This window comes from Pomacea canaliculata, linkage group LG1 (genome assembly GCF_003073045.1).
Source record: "Pomacea canaliculata isolate SZHN2017 linkage group LG1, ASM307304v1, whole genome shotgun sequence".
Classification (NCBI taxonomy): domain Eukaryota; kingdom Metazoa; phylum Mollusca; class Gastropoda; order Architaenioglossa; family Ampullariidae; genus Pomacea; species Pomacea canaliculata.
The window spans coordinates 28720779-28741815 of record NC_037590.1 but is presented as its reverse complement, the minus strand read 5'-3'; the positions used below and the strand labels follow the sequence as shown (position 1 = coordinate 28741815).

The window sequence follows — 21037 nt, the reverse complement described above, 5'->3', positions numbered from 1 at the left end:
CCCTCAACGAACAAAATTGTCTTTTTTTTTTTTTTTGCAATATTCACCCAAGTGTAATCTGAAAATAACTTTCAGAAGCATTTAGCCACCTATGTGTTACCCACTCGGCAAACCACCAAGTCAATTATTAAACAGAAGACAATGGGTGAATGAACGTTGAGCAAAAATGGCAAGGACGAGAGTAGCAGAAGAAAAGTACATCGCAGCAATGAAAACGATGTTGAATGAGAGCAAATGTTTCCTCTTATGATGACTGCGCACGAGAGAGTGAGAAAGAGAGAAAGAGTCTGCTTGCGTGGGTGCACGCCCGTGAATGTTTGATGTTGTTTTTAGAGGAATTTCTGTCGGCACATCATGCTTCAGATAGCGGGAAGGTGAAAGACGGCTTTCTGGAGACGACGACCCTGCTACACTTGTCTCCAGAGGCTGTCGGTCCAGCATTGTTTGCGCGCGCTGTGTCTACGCGCATGGGCATAAAAGAGATTTCTTCTTTTCAACGCCGTCGTAAATTTCGTCTCTCACGTCGACTGGAGACGAACGATGAAAGACGCCTTGCTTGAAGGTGACGTTTGGCGGGGAAACTCAGTCTCTGATGAAAAGAACTGTTTTCCCGCTTCTCTTTGTTACATAGGTTGTCTTTCCTTGCAGACCTGCTCTTGGACATCTTGCACACCTATCTGTCTACATGTGATGACAGACACGGCGGCAATGCCGCATTGTTAAATGCACTTCGCATGTATGAAAATAACACAAGCTGAAGAATATTTTGGCTTGGTTGATTACAAAGAAAAAAAGTGGCTTGCACTTCATAATAAGTGATAAACCAAATGCAGAGTCTATCCGTCGATAAACCTTTCATGACTTGTACGTTTTTAGTAAATCAGTCGGAACAAAAAAGTTGCAAGCTTTTGTGATAGAGAGAGAGAGACTTGGCACTTGACAGCTTTAATATCACTGATTCAGTCATTAGAACATGGGAGCAGAGGGTTCCAGCAGTGAACAAAAAAGGATAGTACAAAACCTACATCAAAGACGAGACATTTTCTGGTTTTACCTGAAAATCAAAGTTTCCAGGTACATCGCGAATTATTTTAGAGCTGGTAAGATTTCTATTACTTTGTCCATTCATGCCTGATTTGCTCAAAACCACATAAAAGGTTGAAAAGCACATTCCTAAATATTTTAGCTTTTTGTCAGCTTCACTGTCATATTTTCATGGCCACTGCTCATTGTGTGTGTGAGAGACGGAGGGACTGCATCATGGATTCCATCTGCCAGGTCTTTGACAGTTCTGGCTCTCACTGTAAAAAGACCTTCAAATGTGTTGTGTAGGCGAGGAAGCAGATGATTATCTCTCGTATCCAGTATCGTATCCAGATAAGGAGTATCTGTATCCCCAGCAGAATAAGCCGACAACTTTAGAGCCGACCAATGAAATATCCAAACAAATATCTGAGTGGCATTCCGCAAAACAGCTTTCTTTTTTTTTTTTACAAATCTTTTATCCCCACTTCTGTAATTGTGGAATTTGTTTTTAAATTACAGTAAATTAAGATGCTTGTGAAGCAATCTGATAAGGAAACGTATTACTTGTTTTGATTATGCTGCAAAAGCTGCAGTCATAAATTTGACATTTTGACTCGTTGACTCGTTGTTTCTTCAGCTAATTAAAATATTTTAAGTTTTTACACTTAAAGCTACATACCCAAATGGCGCGAAAAACTGTCTGAAGAGGCAGAGTTCTCAGAAGGATAAATTCCGAGTAGTTTTAAAACACGTAAGTGTTGGTTATGTTTTAAAAAAATTAAAATTCAGTATTTGACAAGATAAAAACAATTTTCCTATTTTCAAGTGTTATTCTTAGGCTGGAGAATGTAGGATTTGTGATATGTTCAGGTCTGCTTGCAGGAACGCCCATATACACAACATTAATGAGCGGTCAAGATTTTTTACAGGAGGCTAATATTTAAGGGTGAGGTGGCCGACAAAGTTTAACAAAATTGTTCTTTCGGATTTGAAAAGAAATCGCGCAAACGATGCATAACGCATACGGTCAGCACATGCGAACGAACAAACAAATAAATATACTCAATGGACACACACTCACTCTCTCTCACAGACAGCCTTACAGAGACTTATTTGGACAAACACTGAGACAACACGTACAAGAGAAAGCGTGGCCACAAGTGTGTGCAGTATCTGTGGACACAGGCTGTGGTGATTCATGCTGAAGCAAGCATTGTAAACGTGTCCACACGCCGACATCTTGACCGCTCCTAATGGCCATCGATGACCATGGCGGTAACATTCAGAGACCAGAGGCGACTTGGACAGACTTAGCCGGAAATAGCCCGCCTCCCCTGTCTGCGAGCAGCAAACAAAGCAGAAATGTAGATGGCAGACTCGGAGGCGACACCGTGGCTGCTGTGGAGAACCATTAGGAGGATTATGACTCAAACCCTCGCGCCCTTTAGCCAGACAATCTCCTCCCTACACCGCAGATGCGTTTGCACAGCTGAAGATTGCCTACTTGTACTTTCGTGAGAAGATACAGGTTTAATGTATTGTATCTATCTACTGATTGACATGACTCCCTCCAGTTGTCGTCGTGGTTCTGGTTGTGTCGTCTTGCGCTTTCCTCCTCATCTCATCAACGGTGAGGTTGACCTTTTGTTTAAGGGCTACAAACAAAAAGCAGCTTGCGCAAGTTCTCGTCGCTGACTCTTGTCGCATACAAAAGAAAGCAGTTAAGCTTCTCCTTTTGAAGTGACTGTTGGTCTTCTTTTATTTCTCGTGCCAACAGCCCGAAGGAGAACGGTAACGGAAGCTGCGCGGAGGTGCCCCGAGCGTGTTCGAGAGATATGTGGATCCGTGAAGCTCGCACTCTGCACTCTTAGGAGGCTGCCAATACTGAGCTCAAGACAATGATATCATCTCTCGGGTACCTGCGTGCTGGGGTGGGAGGCTGAGCTGAATTAGATAGCGGCTGTAACTCAGTCTACAAAGAAAATAGAATTTCTTGCTCGGATTGCCAATATTATCGAGACGCAGCCGAAGGCCCTGGAGCTGGATGAATACTTCAGAATAATTGTTATGAAAAAAAGATTTTTGTTCACCTTCACCGTTAGCAGTAGATTCTCCAGCTCTCTCGTGAAGGGATTACGGACAGTGAAGCCAAAGAAAATGTGTTAATGTGGGACGAAAAAGAAACTCTTATTCATGTTGGTCATGGATAATACCACAGAAAACAAAAGCAAACAATTTTGTGCATTGCTACAAACAAATGTATTAGAAATGTTAAGTTTTTTCAAAGTAAGTCATGTAGAGTGAGTATTTGGGGCATCGTGCTGTAGTGACATTTTCATTGCTATGGTTACCATAAAATTACAGCATGCATCTGAAAGACATGTACCTTTTACACATTAGATGTAAAGATATCGTAGCCTACTATCTTTCATTCGGCCCTCTTCATCTTCTCCATAAGAAGGCAGTTTGCCAAGAACAGTATTCTTAGATAAACATGGTGCTTTCAACTTTTCCGCTGAGTTTGGATCCGCGCTAATGGCGTCTCTCTCTCTCTTCCTTTAGCTCTCACTTCATCCTCTTTCTTTCTTGCTTTCTCGCTTCTTTTCTCTTAGTGCGTTTTGATTTTATTATCATCATCATCATCATCATCATCATCATCATCATCATCATCATCATCATCATTCGGAATAGGGGTATACCTACAAGAAACCTAGTTCAATCCACAACTGGCATGTCCTTTTAAGCCTTCTTACCGTGAGATTAACAGATGTCCATTCTTCAGGTAAGTCTGAAGAGACGACAGCACATCTTAGCGAATTAGGTAGACCGCCATTTCGGGGAAGAGGGTTGGAGGGATTGCGGGGAGCCGTTCGTTAGGTCACGTGACCGATTTTCCGCGCTGACGGCGCGAGCTTGCATCCCTTCCCACTATTCACGCATGGCAAAAGGCAGCAAGTGGCACGGTATCGCTCGCAGAGTCAACGCTGGCAGATCGTCCACGTGTGGCCGGCCGGCTGTCTGCCTGGCTGGCGCTCCGTCTCTACGTCGTTGTTCTGTCTACCCTCATCCTGACTATAGACGTCCTCTCCACCCTCCCCTACAACACAGACACACATCCCGACACTACCCACCACCCCAGCTTCTCCTCCCCCACCCCCCTCAAGCCGACACATCCCTCGTCAGTGCAAGCTTCCCCGCTCCCCGACCCCACAACCGTGTGATACGTTAGTTCTTCGCAGACCGCTGGCTTCTCCAGAAGACGAGTTTCTCGTGCGTGAGGGAACCTTTCTTCAACTTTGTAAGCAGTTAGTTTCCCGGATCGACTGACATAGTTGCTGGAAGGTGGTGGGGTAGGAAAAAGGAGGAGAGGGCCGAGAGGATGTGACGTCGCCGACAAGAGAGTTGCTTCCCCGGACTGTGGCTGCTTGGTGGTTGCGGCGACTGGGACGCCAGACTTCAAAGGGTGGTCGCACGCGGATGCACGCTGACCAAGCTGTCCCGGACCTGCTGGTCTTGTGCATGTCCATGACCAGTCCCGCGCCGCGCTGGCGTCTGGCCGGACACCCGTGCCTTTACAGTCCGTCGCGCTTTCCCGGGTGGAACACATGAACAGGTAGGTGTCACAGGTGTCAGTGGATGACTGCGCACAGCTCCGCAGCTGCATTTGCTGCAATGACATATCTAGACACACTCAATGTTACATGACTAGACAGACTCGTTGTTACACTTATTATATAAAACCTTATTATGTAAGATTCGTTGTTAAGTGTCTAGACAGACTCGAAGTTGCTGCTACCGATCGAGGTTGTAAACTAAGCAGGCGAGTCGGTAAAACATCAACATCATTGTCTGGTATAGAGTTGTCGTCGGTATTTTGTATTCTTTTCCGGTAAGCTGCTCAGTCACATCGAACGATATTTAAGTTAATCTTTCTAGATAGTTTTATGTATTTATACATTTTATATCACTTAATCAGGCTTAATCAGAAACTTGATTCGTGGATTAGCGACCTTATCAGTTATCCAGTCTGCACTTTCTGACAAGCATGGTTTTTTTGCTGAATTATCCGTGGCGTAGTCGTGGTTTCACTAAAGTATTCTTTAAGTTTGAATGTCTTTTTTTGGCTATCTTTCCCCCCTTTATCACACACACACAAACAAGTAAACGCGTAAAAGTATGGCAACGCACATTAAGACAGACTTGTACTCGAGTATTTCAATAAGTTTAGTAACAGAAGACAGTAGACATAGCAAGTGGTCAGACAGACACGTAGGAGAAAAAAAAAAGCCGAATCCTTCAGACATTTTGTACTATCCTAATCCGTTAGACAAACTGTTGTATTCTACTTATTATCCGTTAGGCGTAACATTTTGTAACTCATCCGTCAGGCAAACATGTTGTACTTTCTTATCCGTTAGCAAACATTTCTACTCTCCTAATCCCCTAATCGTCAGGAAAACTTATTCTAATATCCTAATCCCAAACGTTGTTATCTTTCCCTCCCACCTCATTTTTAAAACTTATAGTGAATGGCGGGGTTTAAAAAAACATTTCGAGAAACAATGCACAACAAAGAAGGAATATTAGCGGCGCAGGCCTTTGTATCAATGCAAGTTTTTATTTTCTAAAATCACAAAGTGCTAAAGTACGTTTGTGTTTACCCATTGCAACGTGTGTATCAATAGAAGCGTTTAACAATAAAGTATATTCCGTAAGTCTGAAATACTCGATGATGTATTCTCGCCGAACGAAATCAGAAGGCAGTCTGTCTGGTGAGACTGGGAACTGCTTGGCTTCTAAACGCATGGCTTGCACACGACTGCTCTCAACATCACCAGTAGGGTGCTCACCATGTTTCAGTGAAACTGTTTCAGTTTGTGGTTCTGTTTTTTGAAAACAGTTACGAGAAATAAAATATTGCTGCATAAGAAGTTTTCCCGCCCATTTTTAAAAGTATACATGTAGGTATGTTTGCAGAAGCCACGCAACGTACACTCTGCAAAAAAAATGTCAGAGTGTGAACTTAGGAAAGGACTGATGAAGCATGGAGGGTAGTAGACCTAAAAACGTTGCCGTACACACGGCCGGGGTCATCTGATAGTTCTGACAGTTTAAAGGCAGCCTTCACGGCTCAAGGCTGTGCCATGGGGGCCTTATCAAGCACCACCCCTGAGACGCGACACAGACATGTGTGGTGATGGAGGCAGGGAGTCCTCCTCCCGGCTCTCACAAGCGCAGCCACACTATCTCTACACCGCAAAAATCACTCCAGAAATGGCTGGTTGTATAAAATGTTACAGTCGTAGCTGAACTTTCTTCTTCTTCTTTTTTTTTTTTTTTTTTTTTTGGGGGGGGTGACGAGTGATGGAGGAGAGAGGAAACGCTCCCTGGTCATCGTGCAGTCCGTGCTGACCGCTTACTCGGGCATCATGCAGCACCTGTTGCTTACGTCGGACGGAGGGCGCGCGGGCGGTTCAGTCAGTCAATCACAGGCGATGGAGGAGGTGGTGTGGTGAGGATCACATGGAGGTCTGGCATCATTGTCTGACTGTCTGTCGCGATGGGGGCACACTCTCTCCGCCGTGCCTCGTGCGATATGAAGATAAGGCGAGGACGTAGTGCATGCCACAGATACGCTGCCGGTTCGGAGCGGGGTTAGGGTCCCGGGGGGGAGGGGAACGGAGACTCCGTGCTTTCACCTCAGGCTAGAGTGAGTGGTTCACTGAATTCAGACGGACTTGAGGCAGTGCTGTGGGTGTCCTTGTAAAAAGCCGCTTGAAGACGAAGTGAGATATTTCGCCGTCTTGGATTATTCTTTTTTAACTTGAAAAAAAACCTTCCTAACAGCTGGGACAAAGTTAGTCAAGTGAACGTGTGGGGGTTTGGGGGGGGGGTGCCGTTGTGATACTTATTTCAGACGCAGAGAAAAGTTTTAAAGAGTTGACATAAAAGAACAAAAACAAAGAAAAAGGAATATTTGACTACCAAGAAAACGTTGGAGAGTTCCTCCCACCCCAGGGCCCCACATCGTGATCCTGCAAATAACAATAGGAATTACCAGGAAAATAACCCGGTCTTTCCAGTGATCATTAGAAGCCTGTAATGACTAAACGATCATTTCAGGCACGACCGTGTGGTCAGACGTCTAGACAACCCCAAGACCTCTTGACAAACGTGCTGGCAGACGTATGGCAGCGCTCCCTTCTGCCCCCTGAATGGCTGACGACCCTTCTTCGACTCGCACAGGAAACAGCAATCGATAACAATCATCACGTAAGGTCATCAACGACTCGCCCACTCATCGTTACTCCCGGAGTTGGCCGCAGATGCATTCAACTAGCAGAGAGAGAGAGAGAGCAAGAGGACAGGATGGGTGGTCCGTAAATGACCGCACTTTGACCTTTCGTGATGCTCATCGGAGACGTCCAGCAGGGCTCAGTCGCCTATTTGCATCTGTGACCTGTTGTGTCCAATGCTTTGTTTTTCGAGTAGCCAGTCCCTCGGGCCGTGAGTCATTGCTGACGTCGCGAGTGGACAAAGGAAGGAGAGGTGGAGTGGAGGAGTGGGGGATGGGGTGGCGTGAAACTTTGAGGTGTTCGTAGAGGGGTTGGCGGATGGTGGTGGTGATGGTGGGATGGTGGTGGTAACATGAAACTACCGAAATCACGATTGCAAATGTTGGCGCCCTCGTGTACAAGCCCACGCAGAAGCACTCTTACGCAGTCGGTGCATGGATGTGTTACAATGCAAGCAACGGCTTTACACGTTTCAGTTTATATACATATATAAACTTAATGAGAGCTGCATTGCTTTTTGTTTACTTCTATGTTCCCGTCAATATTATTTAACCGTGTATATAAAAATGGGATAAAACCGTACAGTCTACGCTCTTTAGTATTATTCAGTTTGTGTGAATTTGCTTTTTAATTAAATCAAGATTTTTACGGACATCTTTTTCAAGAGAAAGAATTTTTTTAACGAGAAGGAATAACTAAAGATCAATACAAGACAAACAAGTACTAGTAGAGGAAGTTTTGTCATCACACTATCCATAAATCTTTAAGCTGCCATTGGCTGATACAAAACTTAAGTAACGATTCATAAAAGTTTACCAAAATAACCGGTAAAAACCATAGTTGATAATGAAAACTCTGCTCCTACCAATTCTAAGGGTCATATTTTTAACCCCCGAAATCGTTGGTCTCCACGAATCCTGATAAGACTTACAAAACTTGATCCGAATTCGGAAAATCTGGATTACGTGGGAGTGTGTGAGTATTTTTTTCTTCGTAAATGCCCCGAGTGATTCGGGATTTCCAGCGTGGGCAGTGCAATTCTTTCCATTAGTTGTATTTCGTAACCCATTTTTTCTGGAATGGTAATATGAAGAAACGCACGCAGCAGGAGAAGGACAAAAAGTGGGTCTGCGCTATGAGGCGAGTGGTGGAAGCAAATGCCAGCTCTGCCTTGTTTGTTATCTAAATTTGCTGAGAGCGCGAACATGGGTAGAGAAGGGGGTAAGTAAGAAGGGTCAAAACAGCCTTCTTGATCCGAGTGCATGTTGATAAGTAGATAAATTAACCCCTGACATTTCCCCTCATCCCTAAATACTCCGACATCATCCGTGGTAGGTGTACGTCAAAATCAAGGTCGACACACAATATTTCGGCCTGAAGAGCCATGGACTCTGGGAACATCGTGTTTTTTTTCCGTTATACGATGTTTTTCTGAGACTTGAACCATGCAGCTTCAGTCTGGCGAGAAATTAGTCATTGTAAATATGGTGTGTTGCTTCTGGCCTTTCTTCACTCTATCGTGTAAGAGGGATATTTATATGTCTATTAGGTCTACTAGTCTTATTTATTTATTTTGTCAAATGACTAGACCGAGCCACGACCTGATACTTCATTTACGTTGTCGAGGTAATAACCCATGCAGGTCATCACGTGCAGAGAAAGACCGAAACTATGACGTCACACCAATGACCATAAAATACGCTTAATTAGCATACTGACCCGGCTTTCTCATTGGCTGGAGTCTTGGCGACGTAATGGTACCCAGGTACCTGAGGGATGTTTTGAATTTTTCTGTGCACGCTGCACTGACAGACGAATGCACGAATACAGTTACCTCACGCATCCACGCACGCACGCGCGCGTGCAAGCGCACATTGTGCATGCATTTTATGTATGTCTATTTTGACACTTAAGTTCTTTTGTTAATCTAACGCACATTGAATTGCATTCTTGCTCTGTCTTGGCTGTGTCAGACACCTCGTAAACTGCCACCGGGGCTCCCTCCATACATCAGCTCACAGCTTACCCGTAATCGCACTTGACGTCAATGTTTGCGGGTGGCCAATCATTCACACTGATACATGGGTGCTGGGAAGTCTTCGGCAGAAATATACCACCTCTAATGTTAAGTTACACTTTAGATACCCCTCGGCCTCTGTGTAATGTTCACCATATTCACCTCCTCCGAATAACTTGCCCTTTTCTTATTTTTTTTTGACCGTGTGAAATATTTGACGAAAATATTATTACTCGTTCATATGTATGTATCATGGACAAGTAATGTATACAATGATTTATGTACCCGTAAACCTATGTTTTTCTGGATAGGTGGATGTACTGCGGGCAAAAGCTTGATTGATATCTAACTGTAAACAACACGTCTGTAAAGCCTATGGTGTGGTTGATAGCAAGAAAAAACATAATTGTGGTCTGCGTTTAGTGTGATAACATGGGAAATATTTCACCGAAGGCCTTCTCGACAGATAGCATGTGAAACCTTATCACTGTGACTCGAGCTATGGGTGATAAGATAAACACATGCCACTGTGTTCAAAGACTTTGAACGAAGTATGTTTTCTTTATTGCAAAGCTCGGTGTTTTAATGACATTGGGGAACAAGACAAACTGATAGAGAGTAAGTTAGAAAGGAATGAAGAGAAAAAGTAACAAAGAGAATTTTCTTAGTATTTGATAGCAATACAAAGATAATCATAAGTGCGCCTCTTGATGAATACATGAATACAAATAAATAATAAATGTAAACCAATTATGACAGCGATGTAAAAGGGTCTGATTTCAGACTAAAGCTAAGAAATGTTTCTGATTACTTAAATTAAGAAGTTCATAACTGAGAATAATGAAAAGGTGGTCGAAATCACAGAAAATTATTATTTTGTGTTCGTTTTTTACTTTAGAAACAGTTAATGAAAACACAAGGGTTAAAAACTCTTGTAATTAGCAAAGTAAACATGGATCATGATCGCGCGCCAAGTACAAGTTCTCCAGACGCTTTTTAAAATTGTTTTAAAAGCAGACTTCTTTACTTTTGTGTATTATTGCTACACCTGCACCCCTGGTAGTAAATCGCCGTTAGGGGGCGTTCATGTCAACAACAGGCAACAGCAGGTGTGAGTGGAGGCAAACATGGGAATGGGACAGAGTTTACTGTTAGTATGGCTTACAGAAATTAGAGACAAGTAGCATAATACTCTTCAAGTTCTAATGGGTTTGTCTAAATATGTTTCGGCTCATTCAAACAGTTTATGGATGAGGCAGTAACAATGTAAACCTGTTTATACCTCTATACTGCTGTTCTTCCTCCCCCGACATGTAGCTCCGTTTTTGCCTTTTTTTTTTTTTAAAGAAAAGAGTAATAAAAGTAGATAGTTCAGATGCACAGGAACGATTAATTCCTCTCCTTGTGCGAAGACAACAACCATAATTAAAACTAGTCATTACCGTCCGAAACTTTTTTCCAGCATGGCAAGCTTCAACAGGTTAATGGCATTGGCAAGTTACTCGGTGCTTGGCTCAGTGAATTTCCCAGGCTCCAGCGAAAACAATCTTTTTTTGCTTGAAGGACCATTGCCTAGTATCAGGTTAGCTTGGTAAGCATGTGGTTAGGGCAACAGACCTTGAGCTAAACTACATGGCTGCGCCTCGATTAGTACCAAACTTCATTAGCACGAATAATGAAAATCTTTTCTGACGCAGAATTTGGTCACTGTCTGCTCTGGACTAATCGCAATACTAAAAAAAAAATTGGGGGAAAGGGACTGGTGGATAAGAGGGGGATATCAGGGATACGTCGTTGTCCTGGTGCATCCTGGGGAACTCAAGGACAACCGTCTTTTTCTAAAGTTAGAAAGTGGTGTCCAAACCCCTGGAGCTGTAGTTATGAAGCGGTGGCTAAAAAAAAATAAAATAAATAAAAATAAAAAAAATAAATAAATAAAAAAATAATAAAAAATTAAATAAATAAAAAATAAAAATAAATAAAAAATTCCGGGATTAAAAAAAGTGACGAAGTGTCCATTAATTCTGGGTATCGCATCGTAACTACCAAACGACGCTTTTCCTCGAGTTTCCGATTTTACCCCGAGGAAACGACTTACCGTCGCTTCATAACTACGGCCCCAGAAGTGGGCTTGTGTACCTTGGACGATGATGATGTCTGCTTAATTAAGATCTGTTTTCATTTCCATGTTATTACAATTCAGATGCCTGCTTTACGCTGTCTGACCTTGTGAAGTGTTAATGTACACAACACATCATTTCTAGTTTCTTACTAGAAGCGTACAGGTGTACTTATCCCTTCACCTGGCAGTTCCCTTAATGACGCCAGCGGGGGGAAGGTGGATGCAGACGGCTGTTACAGCGAGTGGGTAGGCCGCACACCTCCAGTGTTAATGGGGCCCGGGGGCTCGGGTCGGAGGAAAACCGTAGAGTTCTCTGTGTTGCTGTAGCCAAGTAACCACAGACTTCTATATTCGTCATAAAAAAGCAATATGGTTATGAATAGATTGAGAAAGCAGTGGCGGACTCAGTAAATGACATTCAGTGGGTCTGCTTGTAGCAGGAATCGCATTACAAATCGAAGCCACCAGCAGGTCTTAGAAGTCATTTCTCTTTGACAAACGACGTTTGATAATGGAGGGTCACTTAGCATCTGAAAAAAAAAGTCTCTGTGGGTTGTCATACTATTGCGAATATTTCAAGGAGAAAAGATTCTGACAGGGTTTTTTTTTCTTACCTGCACGAAGCACCTGCATAGTTGTGCAAATGTTTGATGCATCTTTCAGCGAGAGAAGATCAAAAGTATTTAAGGAATGAATCCGTTTATTTCGTCGATGAATGTTGAAGTGAGAGGGAAAAAAACAAACAAACTGTAGATTCCGAACTCGGACTCCGTGCAGACGTTTATCTGAAGAAATGAAGTGCACCTGTTCACCTCTCCCCCATTGATCGACAGGACCTGTGCTAAAAGTGTGCACTGGTTCCCTCACCCTGACCTTCCTGATAGCTTTATTATTGTTAGAACCAGAGACAAACTGTGGAGTCGGCAGACCGTTGTACGGAAAACCAAGATTTAGGTCTTCCACCAACACCTCCGAGTCCTCTATACCTCTCTTTCTCTCTCTTTCTCTCTCTCTCTCACACTGTGTTTTAGAGCGATAATTCGCATACAATGGAGCTGTAGCCAGTGCACAGTGAAGCAGTCTGAAGACAATGGAAGTCGTTCACGTGTGCTGGTGCGTGTGAGTGTCTGCGTGAATGAGCAGATGGATGCGCGAGTGTTTTTGCGATTAGTCGTTTAATTTCGCAATTTTCTTGTGTTTCTGCAAACAATTTTCTAGGTGTAAGAAGTTCAGTATGATGTGTCCATAGGATGCAACAATCAGCTCACGCAAAAATAGTGTTAGCTATATGAACGGGATGAGGCACTTAAGGTATTTTCCTTAATAATTTGACAGAAAACTTTTACACTGATTTCTTTTTTTTCCTGTTGCCTTTTTTGAACTTGATGTGACTGTTTATTACTTACTAAAAGTTATAATGCGTATGACCAAAAGAGGCGAAGTCTTGAAATCTTGATAATGTAGATCATCCGCCTCTTTCATGTTCAGGCTGAAGCACGTGAGTTGAAAAAGATCAAGATGGAGGGGTAGGAGGGATCAGGGTGTCGCATAGAAAGGCGCTGGTTACAGCAGCTGTCAACACCGGTCACGAAGCAGTGCCTTGACCAAAATTTCAAGAAACTAAATAAAGATTCTTCAAAGCAAGAAAAAGAAAGAAGTCACGAGAACTATAGCAGTGTTCTCTGAAGACTGTTCGGTAGCGGATGACTAGCAAACGGTCAGCTGCTTACTTTGCTTACTTGGTGTCTAACTCATCGAAATTTTCACCCGTATATCGTTGACGCAGGGTATGTGAGTCGCCTGGTTATGTTGCCACTCCTACTGAAACAATTCCAAAGTTCGACATGTGGATGCTCTATTGCCCCATGTGATGTCGACTGCCCAGACTTGAGCGGCACAAACCAACGACTCATCGAGGCTTCTAGATGTCGATAGAACATTTGGCTGAGTGTTGCTGCTATTTTGTCTTTGACATATGTCCAAAACGGAATGTTGCTTTTGGAGAAAGCTTTTATCGAGCTCTATGATGACTTTGAGTCACTGCATGGCGCTGCTGCTGCCAGAGGAAGCTGTACTCCACTCAGTGTTATTCTACTGGCATGCATGCCAACTAGCATGGCGTCTGTCAATACATCCAGCTATCTAGTTGTCTTTGATATTTATGTCTCCATTTACTCGCCGATCGTGGCAGAACTCTAGAAATAGCTGCAGATATATTTTATATAAACAACAAAAAAAATAATCGAATAATAGATGGTTATAACTATCATCTCGTACTGTGGAATTCGAAACCAAATGAGCTGACTCTATCATCTCTTACCGTGGTATTCGAAACCAAATAAGCTGACTCTATCATCACTCGGTTCTATTTTCGTCGGCGCTGTGTTTCTCATTTGTTCAGAACCTTCTACATGAGGTGAACCCGAGAAGTGAAAATGAGAAAAACAGAAATGAAAACATTTTCTAAATGCGAATTAGATTGGAGGATCAGAGAACCGAGCGTAACAATGACATTTTCTTTAAACTTGAGCACACAGTTCCTGAATTTCCATGACTGGGTGCGGCGGCTTCTTTAAAAAAAAACTATACAAACTTAGTTCTTCTCTGGTTTTTTTAAGCAAACTTTAATTCGTTCTATTGTGCAGTCTGTGTGTGTGAGAGAGAGAGAGAAAGTGGGGGGTAGCATGAGGAAGTTGATAAACGGAAAATGGAAAGAAAAATGTGTCCTTGTGTGTATGGGTGGGGGAGGGGATAATACCTGCACCAAAAATTTTATTCTGTAAAACTAGAAACAAAGGTGAAGTATTTTGTCTACATCAAAAACATAAGTACCTTTTAAAGTACCGCCTCTTTGACTGGTTCCGACTACATCAAGAGAAAGGACACTCGGCGATTTCAACAGTGACAGTGACACAAACCGTAGACACTATGATATCTCAAAGCAAGCTTTCGTGTCATTTGAACCCCTGACCTTTGGCCTGCTGTAAATTGCCTTGCACTGTCGCTTTGAAAGACTGAAGCATAGCTGGGATAGCTGAAATACTTGGGAGGAGATCGCGAAAGTGTCAACACAAAGTCTGCCCACGCGAGACTTTCACGAAAATAGAACTGCAAGTAGAAATGTGGTTATGAAATAACAAATACTGAGGTGTTAGCAGATGTTAGTAAAATAAACAAACCAGGCTGCTAGACACGGGAAAAGATACATGAAACATTTAAAATTAGACTTATAAAGAGCTGAAACAAATAAACAGGAAACCAGAGAAACGTTAGAACTGCCTTTCCCTGTATATATTTCTTCTTATGTTTCATTTTTTCTCTCTCTCTCCCTTTCTTTCTCTCTGTCCGTGGCTGTCTGTTTGTTTGTCTTCCCCCTTCTCTCTCTCACACACACACACATGACTGACGTGCAGCTTCCCTATAACTGCTGAACCGTGCACTTATACTGATGTTGTTTCATTGAGGATGGAAGTGGATGCTTGCTTCCAAAATTAAACACTCAAACAAACCTCAGAAAACTGATCTTGCGAAGATTTACATAAAAAACTAGTAATTGGAAAGAAAAATAATGAATGAAAACAAAGCTAGCAGTTATTTCCAAGATATTTTAATGAGATTTGCTGATCTGGTTTAAAGTGAAGGAGAAACGACAAATTCAAATCTGAATGTATAGTTCATGAACCAATATTTAACATGAGGTGTCTGCTTGGAGTTTCTTGGTTAAGTTTTGTTTTCTGTTTTCTCACAAAATGCAAGAAACTAGCAAAGTTTAAGCGGTGTTCCAATACGGGATTAGTAAAGCAGTAAAACTTCTCATTCCTTGTATTCTGGATCGGAATGAAAGTAGTACACGTGATGAGTTGTCAGAATGCAGCCATTTGTCCTATTTCGTCTGATGACGCTGTGATGACGCATGCTGAAATCACCCAGCCACCCAAATAGCCAGCCAGCCAACCGACTAATTAACCCTGCCAGGGAAGTGTTTGACTAAACACTGCACACTGCTCGTGCATTTAACGTCGCCCTACAGATGTCCCTTCTTACTTGGGTTTCTTTTCCAAATTTTGAAACCAGCATCCATTCTCGTTCGGAGATATAGAGCATATAGTGTTTCTACCCGATTACATTCCTGTCCCTGGAGATCATAGAGTCGGTGACTACTATTCGGTGGTCCTAGAACTTTGTCTCCACTCTTCTCGGTTCGTCGTGTTTCCTCATTTGATGCAGCGCACACCCTGTACGACACGGGTGGGGAACGTCCGGCCAGCGAAATCGCTTGATCCACCCCGGCCTAGGCAACAGCAGGCGAGAATCGAAGTTCGGTAAATCTGTGAAATGTTTTCATAGCAAAATAAATCTGTATGATGTGAATTAAAATAATAAAGCAAATTCTGACGGACAAGCCAGCATTACGCTGATCACGGGATAGACAGGACACATACGGGTATACGACGGGACAAACCCACGCGCTTCTCGTCGTCTGCTTGTATATATGGACATTTATGCAGATATATGACCATCTCAAGCCTGTGGTAGGCCATTTCCGGTTTGGTGTCGGCTGTTGATACCTGTAGCGTTCTTCGACAATGTCGTTTTTAACAACAACAAATAATAATAATAAATCGTCGACCTTAGCGTACAGTTCAGGCCTACAAGTGTCCAACGTTACTCTTTCGTGGATGTGCAATGTATGAGTAAATGAAAATCCCTTTGGCTGTTATTTGTGCATGTTCAAGCATGGCTTCACAGTCCGTAATTGGCCAACTGGTCTTGATAAATCAGTCACAACAGAGAACACCCTACACTTTTCTGTCACACTTTTGTAATTCATAGATAATGTATAGAAAAAAAAATCTAAAATCCAGCCAGTGAGTGTGATACTAGAGAAGCCTGTTGGCTAACGCTGTAATTCCTCCCATCCACCCCGCCGCCACACACGGCCACCCATGGTCTGTTGGCGCTAAAGCTCTTGTCACCAATACAGTGAGGATCGCGTCTCTTGGGTTCTTATCTCGTCTCAAACACTCAGTATTTTTCTGCAAGTGGCACCTGTTGTTTGCATGGCTGTAGGCTCAGCGTAAAACATCAATCAACAACCACCCACCCCCTAACGCACTAACGACCAACAGGTCAAGAAAGAAGACAAGTGAACTATTGTCATTTGTCCCCATCAGCACCCACTGTGCAATGGCAGGTCCAGTGACGTCAGTCATATTAACCCCACATAAGCAGACAGGATATTCAGACGCTGAAGACATTACAGTCACCGGGTCTTGCAAGTGTATCGATCCTGCACTAAGTCTCCGGTCTTCGAGGGCAAAAAAGTCTAGCCATTTTTTTTTTGTCGCCAACCCCCAGCGGAGCAGTCTCCCGGAGTGTGAATGACCCAGACACATTCTGAGACCACGCTCTTATCGGGCGCCACCTAGCGGCCAAACCTAAACCATCGTCTCTGTGACTGTTGTGACCTTTCTATAGCAAGTTGTGCAGGTGCTGATGGTGTCTGTCTTCAGGGTCCAACAGGATCTGCTTCACGACTCTAGCAGGCGGCGTTTGAGACAGGTCCACCTCAGCACTTTTCGTCAGTCTTTGAGTGCAGAGTAACACGAGAAGAAATTCCTGTTTTTGTATTTACCTCAGTGCAATTATAGCTACATAATTCAAGAAGTCAAATGGTTTTCAAGTCCTCGACCAATTTTTTGGTTTAGGTTTTTAAAGAATATTTTTTTTTAGAGAACCAGATAAAAGATGTACTTCTTTCTACTATAGGGTCGTCTTACGATCTTATCTATAAATTATCTTTTCTAAAGCTTCCGTAGACATAATATATTATAAATAACAGCACATATAGGATCTCATAATATTATTAACACTTGGAGCAAAAGCAGAATAACATAACCAGCCACAAATATTATTCTCCTGGTATGAACACTTAAACACTAATAAAATTACACAATCAACTTCAACTGTTCACCCAGTTCCTCGCCCTTGCGTGTGAGCTTCTTGTTTCTGAACTTTGCCGACATCCGTGAGGAATTTTAATTTCTGATAACTATATCGGTAAATTCTTGAGATATTCTTCAGTAATTTCCGAGAGCCATGTCAGGTATATGTAATTTAATGCATTTCGCAGGAGGGGATAGCACTTTCTGCATGAGTCTAGTCTGAGCACGTGGCAATAAACAGCAATTACATCTCCACTTCAGCAGCAAGTCAGGCTGCAGCACGTGTTTGAAGCAGCAGACCACGGTTAAGAGATCTCAAATCATTTACTCCATCTCTCTCTAGCAACCACATCCCCAAACTTTGAAGTAGGTAAGAAAGCAGCTATATATATACTCTGCGGTGTTACTGGCGTGACAAGATGTTACTAACCTTGGTAAATGATTTCATCATTACCCAGTGCAATGTGTAGAGAATGAGACGGGGGAAAAAAATCTGTCAAAAGCATCTGTGGTGCAGAGAAAACCACTTAGTTTCGAATGTGATATCGTCTATTGTGGAGAAATACAGCATAAATTGTTATATGATGATTGGATGGTAGAGGCGTTATAAAAACGAATTTGTTAAGAAGCCGCACATTAATAATAATGATAATTACACAACGTATTTATAAAACACATTTCTCCTCAGGGCTGAAAGTTAGTTTACATGCATAGGCGCCTGAGCACATACCATCAAATGCATCATCATGAATATGCACACATATCCATATACACACTGAGGAAACATGAGTACTCGAAGAAAAAAAGGCCAAATGGTCAGCCCTGTAAATAAATGCCACATCAAGAGAGAGTTACGTCGGAGCCGAAATGCGAACCCACAGCAGTCGAATCTCACTGGCGCGATGACAGGCCCTGTAATCACTGCGCCACTAAACAGCGCTAAATGTGTTTTACAATATGTGAAGCTACACAGAATATGGATGTTATATCCTTTGCACGGTATTTGCTCTGGCATAAAATTTTGGGGTGCACGAAGGAAAATTCTGAATACAGCTGACACGGTCTTTCTGCCGTTAAAAGCCGACAGGCTTAAATTTGGGGGGAATAGTATGATCATTGAATACTTTAATTAATACTAGCATTGCAATCGTCTCATGATTTTTCTTATTTTTGCCTGTTTGCTTTTTAAAAATGTTCAAATGGACTAAGCATATTCCGTGACTCTGCATCCTCGTTCTTTTAGAACTTATGGTCAATATGCACGATCATCCTACATGAAAATCAGTGTCGGTAAAACTTCAACATGATTCCATTTCAGTTTACTCCTGAACCTCGAAAAGTACAGACATTTTTATATTTTATTTGTGAGGTTTTTCAGTTTCAAGCCTGCAGTAAAAGTTTTCGAAAGGCGTGGCTTTGTCCAAGAAGTACAGTGATACCTCGGTTCTCGAACGCCTTGGTTTTCGACCAAATCGGTATTCGACCAGGAAATTCGAGAAAATTTTGTCTTGGAATCCGAACAAATATTTGGAACTCGAACATCCGAACGTCCGAGATGAGCCGAGTTGAGCCGAATGGCGTTCATTCAGCCAGAGATCTGTAGGGACCTACAGATCTCTGATTCGGCCCAGCGCGCCTTGCTTGCGTCATCAGTGTGAGTGCAGAGAGAGAGAGTGACGTTTTTGTGGAGAGAGTCATGAAATGTGTGCAAATTGGGCAGAAATCGCAAATTTTGTTGAACAACATCACCCTGATAAAGTGGTAGCAAATAGAGCAGTTAACATTTTAATGACAATGTTATGTCCACTTTCCGCAAAATTTTGCAAAGGAGAAAAAAACAGCAAACAATTGACAAATTCTTCCGTAAAGAAATCAGACAAGCAACTGCAGAGCAAGATTCTGATTCTCCTCAGCAAAAGATACAGAGAACAGAAACACCCGAAGAGCAGTTACCCTCTGTTTTTATTGAAGAGGACTCCCCTTCAATACAATAACCATCCCCTTCCCTCCTCCCTCCACATTCATTCCCTCCTGCCATAAAGTTTGGTAGAGGTACAGTAAATGAAACACAATTTACTGTACTGTACAGTACATTTTATTTATTTTTTTTTTTTTTAATAAATACACTTTTATTTCTTATTTCTTGTTGAGACTCATGTTTTTCTACATATTATATACAAATTAGGCCAGTAAATAGGCATTTTCTGGGGCTTGGAACGAATTAATCCAGTTTCCATTATTTCCTATGGGTTTCATTGCTTCGGTTCTCGAACAATTTGGTTCTCGACCGTCCTCCCGGAACGAATTATGTTCGAGAACCGAGGTATCACTGTAGTTTCATTCACGTACAAAGTACAACCAGCAAATCATTCAACGAAGCATTCCACCCCGTGCTCGAAGATGCAATCACTTTGAATGAAATCTTGAAGAGCCTGTACCCTGCATTAGTGAACCAGCGTGGATTTCCTAGCCGTAAATACAAGAAGACCGGGCCGACTGCAAGGACCGTATATCACTCTGTCACGCGGACACCGCTCCAGTGAACCTTTACCTACGGAGGAAAGGGTCGTGGATGATAAGCACTTCAGTCCGTGGGCGGCCACCACACATCCGGAACTGAAAGTACCCGCAAAGACGCCGCGACAGAGCCAGTCAGAAGTCAGCGAGGGCTTGCATCTTCTGCTTGTCAACTTCACACACTCATTCCATCGCAATAAATATTCCAGAAGTCTTTTTTTCTTCTTCTTCTTCTTGTTTGTTCGTTCAACGGCAGATGAGTCTTTTTTCCCCCATCGTACCCGCAAACAAAAACTACACCCCTACACAGGGAGAGGGAAACTCAAGTGTTCAACATTTTCACCTTAACGTCTGTGTGAAGTTTACTCACGTCGATGTCAAATCTGCCCACCCAGGGTGCACCACTTCTTGCCATCTTCTGTAAGTTCTGCCAGTTCACCGTATTCTTGATGAATGTTCCGTTGGTCAGCCGCCGTTCGACGGGAGGGCCCACGTAGATGAGGGGTGGAAGGGTATGGGTTGGAGTTCGGCATTGAATGGATGGTCCCAGACAAAAAAAGGAGTGCGCTGTTTTTCAGTCTTCCTTCACTGTCGGAGCAGCTTCTTGGATGCAATAATACGATTGAGACTTTCTGACACTGTCCGTGTCCAGTTGGGATGACCTCAGATGCGCTTTCAGGACAGCCTGGTGATCTCAGAAGTATTGTCAGGATAGTCATCTGAAAGCCGGGATTTCCCCGCTCAATTGCTTGGTCTTCTCTAAGTGGAGATAACTCCAGTTGCATTACCGGAAGTCATCTTAAAGCCGTGATAAATCTTGTTTCATCTTCAGGATAGTCATCTGAAAAGTGTGCGAGAGGTGAGTACCGCATTCTTTGCCTAGCCATTGACCCCCTCAAACTAGCATAGCATCAATTCACCAACAGGCAACTCGTTAGGGAGGCTTTAAATGGCTCCTAAAGATTGTCCTCCAAAGGACGTACCTCTTACCATGTACTTTCTTAAGCATTTTCTTTTGCTCTTACATAGATATAATTTTCTTCTTGTGATATAAAGTACACGCCAAGGTACCGACCTTTCAGGAAACCTGAATTACTTAAATGACGAACTCGTT

The 21037-nt window shown here is 42.8% G+C and overlaps 1 protein-coding gene across 3 annotated transcripts in view; it reads left to right on the top strand.

The window, feature by feature from the left end:
* Positions 1–21037, top strand: part of LOC112569391 (protein NDNF-like) — a 54739-nt gene that overhangs the window by 2183 nt on the left and 31519 nt on the right. The window contains exon 1 of one of the 3 annotated variants that reach the window (XM_025247182.1): positions 3831–4639. The exons of 1 other annotated variant lie outside the window; for it this stretch is intronic. In XM_025247182.1, the coding sequence (XP_025102967.1) occupies positions 4632–4639 (8 nt within the window). In that variant the 5' untranslated portion in view covers positions 3831–4631. Of the gene's footprint in view, positions 1–3830; positions 4640–20535; positions 20783–21037 lie in introns of those variants that run through there. One more of the 3 variants, XM_025247201.1, reaches the window with a different exon arrangement.